Genomic DNA, 18287 nt, shown 5'->3' with positions numbered 1-18287 from the left:
TTTCTCCGGACAGGATGCTCCATCTCATGCCTCTCCCTTCCCCAACAGCCCCTTCCTCCTTCTCAGTTTCAACCACTGCTCACTGGTGGTGGGATTGGAGTCTGGTCTCTAGGGTTTGGGTTTGCTTCCCCAACGCACATTGGTTTGTCTTCATCGTTTTTTATGGGTTTTTTTGTTTTGCTTTGCTTTTTAAATATATGATTTGTACATATTTATATGTATTTATACGCTGTTCCCCATGACATTGCTAAGTGTGCTTCTGTTGGTGAGGAACGGAAGTCACCAGTTAGAGACGAGTCCCAGGAACATCCTTCGTCTGCGGTCACAGTCCTCAGGCAGCGGCGGCTCCTTCCCAAACACTGCCCCATTGGCACCTGCCAGTTCCTCCCCTCCCACCTCTGCCCCTCCTCTGCGTGCCCTCCCCGCCCCTCCCCGTCAAACAAGGGACGTCATGCCATCGAGGTCGGAGACTGGCTCATCTGTACTCGCATGGACTGGACGCTGTTCAGGATCTTCTTCTGGTGCCCAGCCAAAGTCACCCCTATTCTCAGGAGGTCTCTGGAAGACAGACAGACAGGCAGAGGAAGATCAGTGGGCAGCTGAGGGTGGTGTTTTGCTGTCCCTAAATGAGGAGAGGGATGCAAGCTCAGCTGGAACAGCCAAAGAGCCCAAACGCAGCCCTGTGAGCATCACTGGGACTGAGAGCAGGGACACACCCACACATTGACTCCCAGATGGTGAATGTGGCCACCTCCAACTCAGGGTGGTCCTGCCCAGTGTGAGGGGCGCTCACACCCACCCTTTGCCTTGAACTGACCTTCCCACCTCTCCCAACCCCCAGCCAGGCAGCATCCAGCTTTCGGACACCCAACTCACTCGGACGTCATCTGGGCAACCAGCTGCAGGGAGGTGAAGCCAGCGGTCAGGAAGCTGTCCCGGTACTGGCTCATCTTCACAGCACTCAGCCAGTCGTCTACTGAGGTAAAGGCAGTGAAGTCGGGGATGGAGCGGTCGAGGAGGGGCTGAGAAGGCCTGAAACAGGAACACACCGCTGGGGACAAGCCTGACTGGCACTGAGGGGCTGCCATCCCCGAGCCCAGCCGGCACACGCATGTGCCCCTCAATCCACCCCAGGCACCCTTGTGGTCCCCCAAGGAAGGCATGTCCTGTGGGAATACCACTGTGCCAAGCAGTTTTGCAATCCCACACGTTGCAATCCAGCCACGGGAGCCACAGGGACGGAGGCGCCAGCAGAGGAGCCGCCGCGCCCGCACGGTCACACACCATAAAGGATCAATAGCAAAGAATTATTGCTATTGCTTGGCTCAAAACTACATGCTCTTTGTCTGACTGTCAGGCAGAGCAAAGATAGAAACCCTCACTCCTGCCAAACCGACTGATGAATTCTCATCCTTCCCTCTGGGGCCGAGGGGAGCCTTTTGCCGTGGCTCGGGATGCCGGCACGGAGCACTCGGGATGCTAGCACGGAGCACTCCCACGCGCTGGGCACTCACACAGCGGTGATGGTAGCCACAGTTTTGAGGCTTGCCGGGTTGCGGATCATTTTGTCGAGGGTGTTGACGATCTCGGTGAAGCGCGGGCGGGTGTTGCGGTCCTTCTGCCAGCAGTCCAGCATGAGCTGGTGCAGGGCGGCGGGGCAGTCCATGGGCGGGGGCAGCCGGTAATCCTGCTCGATGGCGTTGATCACCTGCGGGCAGCGGGGACAGAGCAGCATGTGAGGGGCAGGGGCTCGGGGGGCTGGCGGAGGGGTGAGCGGCGCTCGCCGGCCGCGTGTGCGGGCACGGGTGCCACAGGCAGCCGGGAAGGCCGGCCCAGCTGATCAGCAGCAAAGGGAGCGGGAGGAGACGCTCCCGGCTCCGGCGCTCCCCGAGGTTAATCTCCGCTCTGATGCTCCGCGCGCCGCAGTTCCTCCCAGCGGAGAGCTGCCACTCATTATCTCGGCAGATCGCGCCAGAGTGCAGCAGTCACACTTCCAAAGCTCCTTCCCTGCTCGTAAGCCCTCTGAACATTTTCAAAGGCCCTGCAGCTTGCTGAAGTCCAATTACCAGCCCACTGGCTTTTCTTCCCAATTTCCCTCCTTGCATCCTCTCACTCGCCAGCCTGTTTCATCTCCAAAACAAGTGCTCCTGAGGCTCCAGGAAGGAGTTGAGAGCCATTCAGGCAGGGCTTTCTTTAGGGAACGAGCCACCCACATGCCCCCAGAGCAGGCTGGATGACCCCCAGTGCTTACATCTTGGTTGGACATGTCCCAGTAGGGCCTCTCCCCAAACGACATCACCTCCCACATGACGATGCCGTAGCTCCAGACGTCGCTGGCCGAGGTGAACTTGCGGTAGGCGATGGCCTCTGGTGCCGTCCACCTGACAGGGATCTTACCCCCCTAGGGGAAAAAGAGAAATAGCTGAGAAATAGCTCCCTTGGCAGAGGAGTCTGGATACCCACCAGCCAGGGTTTGTTTGCTTCTCCTAAAAGCTCAGAATCAGGCTCAGCATCTCAAGCCACTCCACCAAGACAGGGCCGGTCCCAGGGCCAGAGGCCATGCTGAGGGGGCAGGGATGTAAGGAGGGGCAGCACACAGAGGGATTGCTCCCTGGGCAAGCTCTGCTGAAATAACCACAAAAAGAGCCCAGGGATAAGGAAAACCACAGACATGGACGGAATTTACCGGGGGCAGAACTGCATTGTAAATTGTTCAGCACAATTGTTTTCTGTAGCCTTTCCAAGGAAGCGTCAGCTGCTCTTGAGGGATGAATGGCAAAAAATTTGATTTGAATAACTACAAATGAAGAAATTAACTGCTAGGTTGTTTTTCCTGCCTTTTCCCCGGAGCGAAAAGCCTGCTGTGGGAGGCAGAGTGATGCAATCGCAGGCACAGCATCACTTCCCAGCTGCCAGGGAGATCTATTATGGCCTAAATTAAATAAAAACACAGATGAGATAATCTCTTTTTATCTCTGAAGGTGGGGGAAAGACTAATTCATGCCTCATCTCGGCAGCTACTGCCGGGGTCTTTGAAGGAAAAATAAAAGCTGGGTGTCTGCTCAAAGGCTGCTGCCTGCAGAGGGGCTGGGCAGGGTGTGGGGCAGGTCTGGGGGGATGGAAACATCCCATGAGCAGGGGAGGGAGAATGAAGGGCTGCAACTGGCGAGCTGCTGAGTCAGCCTTAAAGGCATGTCCATGGCTTTCTCATTTTGACAGCTGGACCAGCCCTGGTGCCTGGGCACAGCTTGGCAGCCCAAGGAACTCCTTTGGCAGGAGTCGGTGCAGCCTCGTGCCGGCACCACTGCACGCTCTCCTAATTAATCCTAACTCATCCCCTTCCCCTCTGGTCATCCTGAACACTCAGGGGCTCAGGGCTCACTGGCAGGATGATGGCCATGGTGGGGAGCTGGGGGTCCCCCGGGGCAGTGAGAGCAGGGGAGAGAGGAGCTGCTGTTACCTATGAATGAGTGAATTAAGGAGGAGAGGGGTGGCTGGGGAACAGCAGAGCTCCCATTAGGCTTGTGCCTTTAATTAATGCATGGAACAAGTTTCCAGCAGGGAAAAGCAGTCCAGACCTGGAGTGCTGGGGGAAGGGGAGTTAAAACGCCATCGCTGTGCCGGTGGGAGTTGCTGTGATCTCCCTGCCTTCCCTTCCCATCTCTCCAGAGACCCCTCTGTGCACCTTTCCTCCACAGAGAAAAGGGAAGAGGCTTATCGGGAAACTGTGGAGGGCAGGAAGATGCCTGGGGAGGAGGGAGGTGGAAAACTCATGAAAAGGAGGAAGAGAAAGGAGGGAAAAGAGGATGACTCGTGGGAACTACCCTGACCATAACATGATGAGAACACTCATGAGATGCTCCCACCCATGCCAGGGTGTACATCCAGCACCCTTGTCCCAGGTCCAGCTGGCAGCGGGTGCAGGGCAGGCACGGGGAACGCTGGGCAGGGTAAAACCTCACGAGAGGTACCTACCAAGGAGCTGGTGTAGGTGGGGTCAGACGTGTCATCCTGCAAGTAGCGCGAGAGGCCGAAGTCGGACACTTTGCACACCAGGTTGCTGTTGACCAGGATGTTCCTGGCAGCCAGATCCCGGTGCACGTAATTCATCTCCGCGAGGTACTTCATCCCAGCAGCGATCCCTCTGAGCATTCCCACCAGCTGGATCACTGTGAACTGCCCGTCGTTTTGCTGCGGCCACAAAGAGCAGGTGCTGGGGTGAGTGCACAGAGCCCACCGTGGGACAGGGCGCTCGCCCCAACCTCAGGGGGATGCTGCACCTCCCCAGAGGACCATCCAGCTGCCCTGCCTGATTAAAGCAGAGGTAACCAGCACCAGAACACACATTTTTGGGGTGCATGGCACACTGCAACCAGCTCCCGACCCAAGCAAACAGGCTGGGATTTACGAACGGGACACCAACATCTCATTCCCGAATCCCACAACCGAACAACAGTCCCCACAGCCCCGGCTCGTCCTACCCGCAGGAAGGAGTCCAAGGCGCCGTTCTCCATGAACTCGGTGATGATCATGACCGGCCGGCTCTTGGTCACCACGCCCTCCAGGCGGATGATGTTGGGGTGGTCGAACTGCCCCATGATGCTGGCCTCGCTCAGGAAGTCCCGCCGCTGCTTCTCCGAGTAACCGGCTTTCAGCGTTTTGATGGCCACGTAGATCTCCCGCTTGCCCGGCAACTTCAGGCGGCCCTTGTACACTTCTCCAAACTCCCCTGCAAGTGCAAGACAATCACAGAATCATTCAGGTTGGAAAAGACCTCCAAGGTCATCGAGTCCAACTGTTGAGCGGTCACCGCCTTGTCAACCAGATCAGAGCATCAAGTGCCTCAAGACCATCTGCTACCACCTCCTCCTCCTCCTCCACGTAAAACATTGCAAAGAGCAGTAGTATCTTGGGCTGTTTGGTCTCCAGACCAACCAGATGAGAAATGGCAGCCAGTTCACACTTCAACAACACTCTCCTCTACAAATCTGCTCATTTGTCCTCTCTAGAAGGGGCAACGTCTGCTGCTGGGGACGTGTTTAGGCTTGCAACCTTCTTCGAGGTGACAAAGCCCAACACCAACACAAGCAAAGGCTGGGGCTGCTCTTGCAGACCCCCACAAGAAGGATTTGCAGAGCAAGAGCTTCAACATTTAAGGATGACCTCAAATATCAGGTGTCAGCACTGATAATCTCAGCTGCCTTTTTGCACATCACTTATCTTGGGATGGAAAATAATTGATCTGTTTACATGTCTGCTCTCTGATTTAAAATATGAAGAAAGTGTCCTCTCCTTTCCAGCAGGAGAGCTTTTCCTTCAGCAAGGCACAATTTGTGTGTGGAGGGATTACATCTAAGCCAGGTTTGCAGTTACTTTGCCTTTTTACGAGCAGCAAAAGGGCAGGTGATACATCACTGAACTTGATCACGACCAAACTAAGTCATTGCTTCTTCACAGCTTCCCCTCAACAGCTTCTCACTTTCTCTCCTAAGAGTATGACATAGTTATTTAAAAATGGCAATAGAAACAGCACAGATGACACACACATACGTGCACGTGTGTGTATATATACATATGTATGGGAATATGGCACAGACTATAGTGAGATCTGGCTTTTCTTGTTATCTCATGGAAAAGCCAAGTGGGAAATCCCAAGAGGCCCCATGGTCAGCCAGTGAATACATTCCTGGAGCCTTTCCCACCTTAGAGGCACTTTGACAGCATAAGCCAACCTCTTGTCCACCCTCACCTCTCACAAATCCAGAAATGTCTGAAGGCTTCCTTGACTGTTTCCCGGTGAAGGACCACGTGTGCTTCCCCAGAAAATTGCTCCAGGTGCATGTCTGGACACACAGGAGTGGTAGACAGGGCAGGGAGGGATGGGCAGCAGGAGATGGTGAGACCCACCTGCTCCAATGACTTCTTCTATCTTCACAAAGGACACATCGATCTCCTTGGCGAACTCCCGGACTGCCTCGTTGGGGTCCTCGTAGGTGAAGGGGTCGATGTAGATCTTCATCCCCGGAGACCCTTGGTGCAGGAAAGATGGGAACAACAGCAAAAGGGAGAGAATTATAAAAATACAGAATTAACAGAATGGTTTGGGCTGAAAGGCCTTAAAGCTCATCCAGTTCCACCCTCTGACGTGGGCAGGGACACCTTCCACCAGTTTGCTTCAAGCCCCCTCCAACCTGGCTTTGAACAGTCCCAGGGATGGAGCATCCACAAGTCATCCATCAAGCAGCCTGGGAAACAAAGAGCAGTTGTGCCATGGCCAAGAATTGGAGTTTGGTCCCCCCACTGCACCCAGCTCTCCCCTGCAACCCTCCTTTCCTCCTCTGCCTTCCACACCTCCACTGTTATCCTTCCTCCTCCTCCTCCTCCCTGGCAATGGGAGCAGTTACAGACCTGAACTACAACGTGCTGGCTTTACGGTGAAGGCTTTATGAGGCTCCACACGTTAGTGAAGAAATATTTATTTATCCAAAAAGGCCTCTGATAGCTTTGTGGCAGCTACTAAATTGACAGAGTGCAGCAATTATAACCAACAACCTGGATGGATCCATGAAAATCCAGCTTGGCCGGGCACTGTGACACGTGTGCGGTCCCTTGCACGGGGGCAACACGGAGCAGGGGATGCTGCAAGTGGGCTCTTGCCCTTTTTCAGTGGTGGAAAAAAACAAAACAGACCCCCACGTTCCCCAGATTGGGTTTGCAGACATTGTGTTTGGATGCCCAGGGGCTTGTGGAGCTGCCAGGGGGCACGGTTGCAGGGCAGAGTGAGGTCACAGCCACCCCCAGTGTTGTACCACGGGGACCCAGAATGGGCTGTGGTCCTCCCAGGGGAAGTTCAGCTTCCTGTGCTATTTCTCGTCCAAAAAAAGGGGCCAGGGATGGCGGAGCAGCCCTTCAGGGTCATCTCTGGAGGACACCAGGAGGGACATCACTGCCTGGTCCCTCTCCCTAAGGCACCTCGTCCTTACAGTGATTTGATTACTCTGTCCAGGACATTACCAAGGACCATGATCCTGTCACATTGGTGCTTCCCAGCGTCCTTCTAGAGCTGACACACAGATGGATGCATGGACCACAGCATCACCTCTGCGCCAGGAATCCAAATCAGCTCCCCCGTCTGCAAAGTAATTCAGGAGGAGCCACAAAACCCTTGCAGTGGGCACTGCTGGTGCCAAACAGCCACTGAGGGACAGCTGCTTGTGGGGCATCAAGGACCGGGGAGGGACCAGGCAGGAGCACCCTCACCCCCAAAAGAGGCGCTTGGGGCAAAAGCTCTGCACCTCGGAGGTGGGGAAGGCTGCAATGAAGCCATCTGTGCATCTCCCAGTTCATAAATCCCTTTACAGCTCTGTCTCATACACTTTAACTGCCCCATAAATTTTTTTACAAGAGCAGCTGATGCTCCAGCCAGGATTACAGAGGGATTTACAGGATCGTAACGGAGACTGACTCGCTGATCAACGTATTGAAAAAATAGAGGAGAAAACAATGCCAAAGTTTCCTGCTCACTGTCACTGGTTTTCAAACACCCTCTGATTTGCCCCAGGGTCTGCCCATGCACTCAGTAAACACCAGGGTCAGCTCCCCCCTTATCCTCATCCTCATCCCACCCAAATGAGTGGGATTAGGGCAGCTAAATCCACTCCTCAACTCTGCAAACCTCAGCCACCCTAACCCTAATCATCGCTGGCAGAAGCTGAGTGAAATTCCGGGTACTGAAGCACACCACCAAAAGCACCAAAAAGGGCTTCGTGCTCTTAACATCATCCCAATACTCCTAAAAACTGGATTAGGTCATTTATCACTGCTGCAGACTATGGCAAATTTTTTATCACTCTTCAAAAGTTGTCCCTGAATCCAGTGTCCAATTCCTTCTCACATCGTTTTCCCTTGGGAATAATTATCTTGGGAACAGAAAAAAACCTCTCCTGCTGAATCGCTAGTGCTTCAGCAGGGTGCTTTCCCTGTTTTCCCAATCTCAAAGCTCCCAGTGAAGCAGTGGCAGAGATAAACCACGAAAAATCACAGCCTGAGAGACCCCATGTCACCCCAAAACCCAGCCGGGGCAGTCCTTGGCAGCGGCAGCGATCCCGGGGGGGCTGCCGGAGGGATGGCAGAGCTGTGCTGGGAGGCTGTAATTGCTGTGCCAGTTAACACAGAGTGATTTGTTCCAGAGGATGCTCTCGTTACTCCATTAGTTGCTCACCACAAATTTTCCACCTGTTTTCCTCGAGCATCTGCACTAACGGAGCACCCGGAGGCTCACTAACCTTGACAGGAGTCCGGGAGCGCCGGCACCCCCGGATTTCACACACCAATCCTCACATCCACCAGGTTTAAAAAACAAAGACAGGCATGTGCTTCATTGCTTCCCTACCTAGTTTGAGTATCCCGGGATTTGGGGTGCTTGGAGCAAGCCAGAGACACACATGGGGTGGGGAATGCTTCAAAACCGGGGGAAAATGGGAAAAATCAGTCCACCTGCAGCCTGACACGGGTTCAGCCATCAGGCATCAAATAAATCTTGCCCTGCTCCCTGCAGTGCAGAAACGTGGAGGAAACGGGGAGGAAAAGCACGGGTCTGTTGTATTTCAGGATCACCCGGTGATGTTGGGAAAACAGTTTATTGTTTGCCGGGAGGTTTAGGCCCCCCACAGTGCTGCCATCACGTTGGGAGGGTTTGGGAAGAAGCTGAGAAGGTCAAACGACATCCAGTGTGCTTTTCTGGCTTGGCTGGGCTCTCCTGCTGCCTCCAACCCCTTTCCAGCCCTCTCAGCCCTCCTGAATTTTTCTGCCAGTCTGGTCACTCCATCTCCATCCCTCTCCTCTGCTCATCCATTCTGCTCCCTGCCTTCCCCAGCCATCCTTCATCCATCTCTGCATCCCATATCCCTTTTCCCCAGGCAGGTGCCCAGGACCCAGAGATGGTTCTTCCCACAAGGCAGCCAACTGCACCTGAGAGGCATCTCTAGGAGAGTGTAAATCAGATTTACATCCCACAGGGATGGGGCATGGAGCCTGTGGGCACCAGGTGGCAAATCCCCCCCCAAAAAAAGCTGCTGCTTTGCTGCTTTATTATCATTTCCAGTGCTGGCTGCTGGAGGGGCACCTGACAGACATTCCACACAAATACACCTCGGATTTATTATGGTGCACAGCTCCACCAACCACAGAGGTCTCTCAGGAAAAGCTCAGGCTCTCCCAATTATTTGCCAAGGGGATCAGCAGCCCAAAGCCAGTTAAACCTTCCCAGTCACTGTCTGCACATCCTTCCTGGAGCGGGGTACAGGGCAAACATCAGGACAGGACAGCAGCAGTGCCAGCCATCAGCCCACACTCCCCAACAATGCTCCCAAAATCCATATAGCCCAGCACTGATTGTGGCAGAGGCAGAGCCTGTGGCAGGAGATGAGAAGCTCCTCTTCTCTCTGAACACCACTTCTCTCCTTTCCTTTCTCCTTTGTGAGCCTTCACAGCATCCTCTCCCCAGCCCTTGTTCCCTACATGCCCCTACCCCTTGCATCCCCCAAAATCCCTCATCATCCCCCAAATCCCTCCTGGCACGCTTCTTTTCCTACCTACAGTGCTGCACCACTGCAAACCACCCCGACAGCCTGACACACATTTGTGGTCATCTCTACTCCCTCCCCATGGTCCTCTCCACCTGCCCAAGGGGCTTCCACCCCTTTGAAGGCAGAGGAGTGGGGCAGATGCCGGGTGCAGATTAGGGATCACCCTCCCATTCCCTCTTTGCCCCACTCACCTCGGCCGGTGCTGTAGTGCTGCAGTTTATCACTGTACACAGCTTCCTTGCTGTAGGCTCGCTTCCTGGGAGAGGAGAGGGAGAAAACAAGACAGGCTTCAGGGACCAGCAGCTGCTGGTGGCCACAACCCGCTTCCCCGCCAGCAACACTCCAGGAGCAGTGGCATCTCGGTGCTTTCTGCAGCTACAGGGGTCCCCCATCCCTCCCCTCCTACCCCAAATCTACACCTTACCACCTCCGCCTTGCAGGGACACAGCATCCCACAGGGACCCACCTGCTGCAGACGATGGAAATGGCCACCAGTGAGACGATGAAGACCACCCCGGCCGCCGCGGACCCCGCGATCAGCGGCAGCTGCTCCCTCAGCTCCGACTTGTAGTCGTCTGCAAGGGAAGAGGGATGGGGTGAATTCTCCCTGGGGGTAAGAGCAGCCTCTGGGAAAGGATCTTGTAATGCCCCCCTCTGATTCCATGGGTGCTGTTCCCATGGGAGGGTGATGGGACAGGGAGGATCCAGGCAGGAGCATCGGTTGAGCCGGTGCTGCATTGCACAGGGACGGACTTTCACGCTCAGCTCACACAGCTTGGGGTTGAAAATATGGAGGAGAAGGTCCTGGGAATAAAGTCAAACCGATGTGCGTGGGCCCAGTTTCCTGGAGAGACGAGGTTCACAAGGTGGTTTGTCTGTGCTCTGGCATTTCTCTTTCCTCAATAAATTTATTTATTGAACAATGTGGTCTAGTGTCAGGGGGTTGGAACTGCATGATCTTTAAGGTCCCTCTAACCCCAACCATTCTGGGATTCTATGATTTAAACCTGTTGGTCACTTTAACCAATTTTAACGCGGGGTCTCACAGACACAAAATTCCTACTTGTTGTAGGAAAGGAGGAAGAGAAAAGATCCCATTAATAATCAAACCAGCCAGAGAGTCCACCATGCAACAGATGACCTTGAGAGTGAGGCCCAGGAGAACCTGGGCACCTTTACTGCAGGTGTGCTTGTGGGTTTTAACATCTCCACAGATTGCATGTGACAGCTTCTTTTGCAGAGCCATGTCAACCACAGCACCCCTTCCCCACTGAGCATCTTTCCAACCCCCTGTGTCCCCTTGGAACCCTCTGTGTCCCCTCAGCCACCTGCTGTGGCCTTCAGCAGCAGGCTGGGGTGAAAGCCAAGGTGGCACAGGGAGGACTGGACACGCCCGGAGGAACTCCAAGAAAACCACTTGCACCCTCCTGTATCCCCTCCCCTGTCAGCAGTGTGGGTGCCCTCAACAGGCAGTATCCAGCAGATCCCACATTCCTGGGGACTTCTGTAGCATTCCAGAGACACTCCCTTCCCCAACCACCTCCAGTGAGGTCTGCCAGGCTGTGCCAGCCACCCCACACAAGGGTTAAAATAAAATTCATCTGAAAGAAAGCATTTAGCACCCTTTTATCTGTATTTTTCTACTCTGCAGTTAATTACTGCCAACTAGATTTATCTCTTGCATGCTGCTTAAATCCTGAGAAATTCTCATCTAACAATCAATTATTATTTAATAATCTACACTACCCTTTCTTATTAAATTTCAATTAATTGCTTATTTGAGGCAGGATTTTTCTTCTTGCTTCTCTAATCCTGAATATCCAAGGCATTGGAGGGGGGTTTATTACCATTTCCTTCCCTTTGGTTGCCCTACGTGGTTTTCCTCTTCCCACTCCAGCTGGCACTCAACATGAATGTGAGTATGGGGTGACCCAGTTTTAGGACAGAAAAAAAGTTTTAGGAAAGAAGAAAAGCTTTAGGAAAGACAGGCAGCGAGTCTGGGAGCCATGGATGTCACCTGAGCAAAGCAGGAGTCATACCAGCAGCAGCAGGGAAGGGGCTCTCTCTCTCTTCAGGGGTGAGAGGACCACAAAAGGAGCCTTGTTTCACTCACCAGCCTCTGGATTAGTCCTGAAGCTGGGATTACTGAAAAACCCTCCCATGAGTTAGTAGTCTATAAAGGAATCAAGTGTTTGTGGGTGCAGGAAAGGGCTGGGGCCAGAAAAAAGGCAGCATGACTTTGGCAAGGAGGCCAGAAGAAGCCATGAAGGTCATGAGCTGAGGGTCCCACCTTGGGGTGGGAAATCACCTTTCAGTCATGGGTCTGACCCTTCCAGCTTTGCCCTGATGGCTCAAATGTGGCTCTGAGTATCCCAGAGTCCTTCCTCCAAGGCTCTACAACCCTCCTCCCACCCCATCCCACTGTGCTAGGCTCAGAGCCCGTGGCAGGGGGTTCTGTCACCGCGGCTGGAGGAGGCAAAGGCAGAAGTGCAGCCGAACAGCGGGGGAAACGCGGAGCCAGGAGATTCCAGGCGGATCACTCCTCCAGCTGGCGGCTAACGAGACACCGCTGTGAATCACCTGGCTCCCGCCACGCTGCCCGCTGGGACAGAGCAGCATGGAGACAAGTTCCTCTGATCCAATTAGAGCGTGAAGCCGCGGCTGGAAAGACAACCACCCACCCCTCCCACGCTCGCTCACCGTCCGTCAGGGTCTGGAAGCACATCTTCCCGCTGTACTTGCCGTAGCCGGCCACGGTGCGGGCCCGCACCTGCACCACGTACACCATGCCGGGCCGCAGCCCCTCGATCCGCGCCGTGTTGGTCTGGCTCCGGGCCATGGAGGAGTTGTACTCGTTGTGGTCCTGCGGGCACGGCCGAGAGGGACGGTCAGAGGTGGAGGGACGAGGGACAGCAGGGCCCACCCGCCCCCCAGGATAGCAGGGATGAGGTTTAGCTGCTCGGGGATAAAGTAGAGGCCCTGCTTCTGCCTCGGGAGCGTCCCTGACACGGAGGATCCCACAAGAGAGGCTGAGAGAACTGGGACTGTTCAGCCTGGAGAAGAGAAGATTTTGAGGTGAGCTAATTGCAGCCTTCCAGTACCTGAAGATGGAGAGGGACTATTTACACTGCCAGAGGGCAGGGTTAGGTGGGATATTGGGAAGAAATCCTTCCCTGGGAGGGCGAGGAGGCCCTGGCACAGGTTGCCCACAGAAGCTGTGGCTGCCCCATCCCTGGAAGTGTCCAAGGCCAGGTTGGACAGAGCTTGGAGCAACCTGGGGTAGTAGAAGGTGTCCCTGCCCGTGGCAGGGAGGCTGGAATGAGATGATCTTTATTGTCCCTTCCAACCCAGGGCATTCTATGATTCTATGAAACAGGACCCACAAGCTCTGCCTGGCCTCCAAGGAGCTGGGGATGTCCCTGCAGCACAGGCCTCCCAGGCAGCCTCCCTGGTCCCACCACAGCATGGAGCATGGAGCAGCAGGGAGAAACAATAAGAGCATCCAGATCAAAAATTCTTATGAGCCACAAATTCCTCCTCTTCAAACCACTGATGTCCCTGTGCCTTTCAGAAACATCACACAGCTATGGAAACCTGACAGGGGGTTGGAACTAGATGATCTTTAAGGTCCCTTCCAACCTAAATGATTCTGAGATTCCATAAAACACCATAATGTGCCCTACAAGGGTTTGTTCAAGCAGGTTCAAGGGCAACCTGCCTCTGCTGAGAGCCCCAGCTCCTGCAGTCCCTGCTGTGCTGGCTAAACCTTGTGCTAAATCTTGGTGGAAACCTCCTGTGTCTCCAATCTCATTTTTTGCCACATTCCCCGGTGATTTGCTGGTAAGAGGCCACTGGTGAGATCATCTAATTATTCACATTTAGAGGAATTCATTAGAGCTGGCAAGACACAGGAGGGATGGAACAGCTCGGGCACGGCACGGTTCAGCGCAGGGGTCGGGAGCGTGTCCCCTGCGGGGAAGGACAGCTGCCAGGGAAAGGACTGGACGCAGTGACCCAGGACAGGGACAACCCAGCAACCTTCACCAGCCCTCACTGGCCTCCTCCCCTCCTCCAGACACTGTCCCCTCGCTCCAGGTCCCTGCTCATCCTAACAGATACCGGAGCCAAGGCAGGCACAGGCACTGATGTGCTGGACAAAATACTGCACCGGAGGAGCAATGGCGTAGGTTGGATGGGGCTCTGAGCAACCTGGTCTGGTGAGAGGTGTCCCTGCCCATGGTAGGGGGGTTGGAACCAGACGAACTTTAGGGTCCTTTCCAACTCAAGCCATTCTGTGAGTCTGTGAATTAGCATTTGTAGCCACATCTCTCCCCTCCCCCTGGCTGCACATCGCTCCCACCTTCCGGAGGCAGCCCAGGTGACCTGGTGCCTGTCCCGCCGCCTGTTCCACGTGGACCCTTCCCAGCAGAGCCTGACTCAGAGCCCATCGATGTTCCCCCTCTCCCAGCAGGCTCAGGCCCTGAGCAGCCCCAGTGCCCCCCAGTCCCCCTCCATGGCAGGGTTTCCCCCGAGCTCACCGGTGCCGGCCTGGCGCCCACGGAGCTGCCGACGTCGGGCGTGCAGATGCGGCTCAGCTTCTCGTAGTAGCGGATCTCGTAGTCCAGGATGATCCCGTTGGGCTGCTCGGGCTGGGGCCAGGACAGCGTGATGCTCCTCATCGTGGCACTCACCTGGTGCATGATGGGGACGGTGGAGGGTGCTGCCGAGGAAGAGGGGAGAGAGGGAAAATTAATGGAGAGGGGTAGAGAAAACAGCCCTGGGAAGGGGGAAAATCCCCTGGGCACACAGACCATCCCAAGTCTCCCATGCCTGCGATTGTTAGACTCGTGGGACAAGCTCACTCATTAGCAGTGGGAAGAGAGGCATCTCAGCAGCTTACGTGGAAGCAGAGCAGTGAGCTGGCGAGGGAATTCTGGTATTTAAACCAACTATTCTTTTTAATTAGGGGCTTAGAAATCCTTGGTGTTCCTTCTCCCTGGGACTACTCGCTCCAAGGATGTCTCCCACGGTGGGACAGAGACAGCAAAGCTCTCCCCAGTGGGAACAAACAAGGCTTGGTGACAGCCTCCAGCTCTGCTTGACATCTCTTGGTGTAACAGCCTCTCTGGGGATCCAACACCCAGCATCCAGGGAGCCTGTGCCACAGCTGCCACCCCACGTGCTGTCAGGAATGGGATGTAGGAGCAAAAATCTGCCAACCTCAGGACAATGATGGGAAACCAGGGGACACCCCAGCGAGGAGCCTGTAGAACAGCTTCGGCTCCAGAGGAGCTGCTGGATCTGCTCTTAGGAGCTCTCGGGGGATGCTCATTCTCATTACTCAAACATGCTTCCCCACAGAGTTCTATTTCCAAAGCCCAAACACTTGCAAAACAGTCTCAAGCCATCTCTCATCTCCTCAGGCCATGGCACAAGGGTGCTCAGAAGGCAGCACCTCCATCCCTGCAGCCCCCAAGACCCCCTGGGCAGCACAGCACAGGGGTCCCAGGCATCCTGTCACAGCATCCCTGGAGAAAGCAGAACGTTTGGCACTGGCATCGGGTCCAACCCCTTTCCCTCCCTGCCACATGTTTCTAATCAGTCCCACCAGCTATGCCACACACCACACCACTCTGCAAAGCAGCCCATAATATTTCAGTTCATGCACCAGACCAGAGCTCAGCGAGCCCCTTCTCCAAAACAGTTGCCAGGCACATCCTCCCCACTGCCACTGCTCCCTGCCCTGCTCCCTGCACCCACCAGAGTGATCCCAGGGCTGCTCGGTACCTGCTGGGGAGCCAAGCATCCCTGGAGCTGTGCATTCCCAGAGCCAACCATCCCTGGAGCTGTGCATTCCCAGAGCCAACCATCCCTGGAGCTGTGCATTCCCAGAGCCAACCATATCTGGAGCTGTGCATTCCCAGAGCCAAGAATCCACGGAGCTGTGCAGCCCCAGAGTCAAGAATCCCTGGAGCTGTGCAGCCCTGGAGTCATGCATTTCTGGAGCTGAGCACCCCCGGCAGCAGAACACTGTCCTTCCAACCATTAAGGACACTGAGACACTAAATTAGTCAGGAACCACTTTTCCAAAGGCTTTTTGCCCTGCAAATTATACTTAAAAGGACCAGAGCCGGTCAGTACAGCCCTGATCCTGCCCTTAATCCTACCAAAAGTTTCCCAGAGAGGTATTCAAGTCTCTCCACACCCAAAGGGGCACTGGCATGTCCTGTTCACACAGTCAGCTCCCTATCCAGCCCTCCCTGCCCTCCTCCTCCTCGCCATGCCGAGTGCAGGAAAGGAAAATGCTTCCCCTGTGTGGATCCAGGGAAGAGCTGAGCCTGGCACGACCAGCTTGGGGCACAGGCTCATGCCATGGAGGGAATCCGAGGGTGGCAGGAACCTTGTTCCTTGTGGCCCCAATGGGAGATGTTGATAGTTTAGCACCATCTTTGTTTACCTGGCATATTTAATCCTATATTATTTTTTTTAATCTCTCCACATCCTCTCTGGGGAGATGCTCGTGGGTTGAAATTAAACAAACTGATGTTTTGTTAATTCCCGTTAGCATGGATCAGGCTGGGAAAATGGTTGGAAAAATCCACAGCAAAGCCAAAGGGATTTTAGAGGGGGAGCACTGCCCATGACAGTGCTGCTGCCTTTCCATCAGGTTACCCCATGGCCCAGCATTTCCACATGAACATTCAGCCTTTGCAAGACAAACAGGGAGCACAGGGGTATGGACAGACAGATGAGGGTGACCTGGCTCTTCCCAGCTCCCCAGGGCAGAAGAGCTAAGAAATACCCCAAAATCCCGCCCCATAAAAAAGGCCCAAAAAGAGGAAGCAGGTTTGATTGGTCGTGGTTCAGCAGATGGCAATGCCAGCCAGGTACGAGTGTAGATTTGTATTCCCTGGAGGCAAGAGACTGAAATATTTACACCAGGTTTCCCCATCATGTTCTCCCAAGGGAGCAGGATGGTGAAGGCTCCCGGCATTACACACTCGGCATAAAGCAGGAATTATCATCCCCTTTCTCTGCCCAGAGCAGATGGGTTTCCACCTCCTCCATTCCCTGTGCTACTCAGGGCAGCCTGGGACCAGTTCCCCCCTTGCCATCTGCACACCCATCCCACTGGCATCCCGGTTTGGCCCAGAGCCACTTGTCCAGTTCCTGATTCCTGAGTGGGAAGAGGGAGGCAAAGGGGCAGAGGAGACTGGAAAAGGGGACAAGCAGAAAATAATGGGAGAGGGATGTGCCAGAGGAGATAGAACTCAGCCCTGGAATGCTGCTCTCTGTGCTTTAATACAGCCAGGCTGCATTTCAAGACTGGATTCATCCCATCTCCCTGCTCCCACCTGGGGAAAAGTGGGAAATGGCAATGCCATTTTATCCCCAAGAGATCTAGAGCAGGATAAAAAGCACATATTGGATATCACTCCTGCAAGGCAGCTCTCCCTCTGCCCAGGGCACAGGCAACCCCTCCACCTCCCCATCCCTCTTCCCTCCTCTTTTCCTGGTCTTTCTCCCCACCCAGGGCTGGGGGCAGTTTTACCGCAGCCATCACACCCCACTCACACCCCGGGGGCTTTTCCTTTGGGACCAGGAGCTTCATTTCACACAGAACCTGCATCTGGCAGGGGGTACAGCCAAACCCCCCCTGGGCACAGCATCCCCCTGGGACTCACCAGCCTGGTTGGTGGTGATGTTGACGGAGACGTGCTGCTGCGGGAACGGGCTCTTGTTGGAAACCCCGTTGACAGCCTGGATCTCGAAGGTGTAGGGCGTGTGCGCCCACAGGTTGCTGATGAAGACGCGGGTGTCAGTCAGCCCCAGCTGCCTGGGCACGAAGTCCACGTTGTCGTCGCAGCGGGAGCAGGCGCGTCGGTCCGAGCGGCACTTCTTGCAGACGATGTTGTAGGTGACGTCGTCCCGCCCGCCCGTCTCCCGCGGCGGGTGCCACTCCAGGATGATGGACGTCTCGTTGACGATGGAGATGACGTTGCGGGGGCCGGATGGGACACCTGTGGGAAAGGAGAGGGACTGAGACGGGTCCTTGCCCAAAATGGGATGCTCAGTCCTCCCGTGCGGGCTCCAGCACGGAGAAGGACACCCCACGGCTCCGACTGCTCCACTATCCATCACCTCCTCCCTTAGGAGGGATTTGGTGTCCATGGCTTTGCTCGATTCAGGGTCAGACTCTCCCCACTGGCAACACCAATCACCTGCACCACTGGCCACAGAAAGGGGTTTCCCAGATGGAGATGAGGACTCTCACACCACAAACCCACTTAATATCCAAGAAAACCCCACACAGAGCACACGCAGATCCACCTGCGAAGATGGACCCATTTTAATCCCACCGGGAGATGCTGAGATAGATCCAGCACTTTTGTGGAGAAGCACCTCAAACAGATTATCCCAGCGAGAGATACACCCCCTAGCCAACACTGCGGAGAACTGGAGGAGCAGCAGGAGAGGAGAGAGTCAAAAATGGAAAGTGGTTATTAAGGGTTCGATATCTCTAGTTGGGAGCCCTGGAATTTAACAGCACGGAGGAGCACCGGCACCGCTCGATGGTTTGCTCCGATGTCGGACAAGAGAAGAAAATTGCATTGATCCAACCTGCCGGGAGCCACCACAAATGCTTTGGAGGACGGGAATTGAACACAGCTCCAATTGCAAGCACTGCCGGATCGGGGC

The 18287-nt window shown here is 54.9% G+C and overlaps 1 protein-coding gene across 1 annotated transcript in view; it reads right to left on the bottom strand.

The window, feature by feature from the left end:
- Nucleotides 1–167: 167 nt before the first annotated feature.
- Nucleotides 168–18287, bottom strand: part of EPHB1 (EPH receptor B1) — a 25046-nt gene continuing 6926 nt past the window's right edge. The window contains exons 2-13 of the mRNA XM_039391176.1: nucleotides 17273–17608; nucleotides 14126–14307; nucleotides 12288–12450; nucleotides 10054–10162; nucleotides 9779–9843; nucleotides 5908–6030; nucleotides 4482–4729; nucleotides 3976–4191; nucleotides 2252–2401; nucleotides 1515–1708; nucleotides 877–1032; nucleotides 168–558 (exon numbers count right to left, since the gene is read on the bottom strand). Of these exons, the coding sequence (XP_039247110.1) occupies nucleotides 450–558; nucleotides 877–1032; nucleotides 1515–1708; nucleotides 2252–2401; nucleotides 3976–4191; nucleotides 4482–4729; nucleotides 5908–6030; nucleotides 9779–9843; nucleotides 10054–10162; nucleotides 12288–12450; nucleotides 14126–14307; nucleotides 17273–17608 (2051 nt within the window). The 3' untranslated portion in view covers nucleotides 168–449. The remainder of the gene's footprint in view (nucleotides 559–876; nucleotides 1033–1514; nucleotides 1709–2251; nucleotides 2402–3975; nucleotides 4192–4481; nucleotides 4730–5907; nucleotides 6031–9778; nucleotides 9844–10053; nucleotides 10163–12287; nucleotides 12451–14125; nucleotides 14308–17272; nucleotides 17609–18287) is intronic.

This window comes from Pipra filicauda, unplaced genomic scaffold, assembly GCF_003945595.2.
Source record: "Pipra filicauda isolate LSUMZ 115617 unplaced genomic scaffold, ASM394559v2 scaffold90_size2875636_pilon, whole genome shotgun sequence".
Classification (NCBI taxonomy): domain Eukaryota; kingdom Metazoa; phylum Chordata; class Aves; order Passeriformes; family Pipridae; genus Pipra; species Pipra filicauda.
The sequence above is the reverse complement of the archived record's forward strand: the minus strand, read 5'-3'. Positions and strand labels throughout refer to the sequence as shown.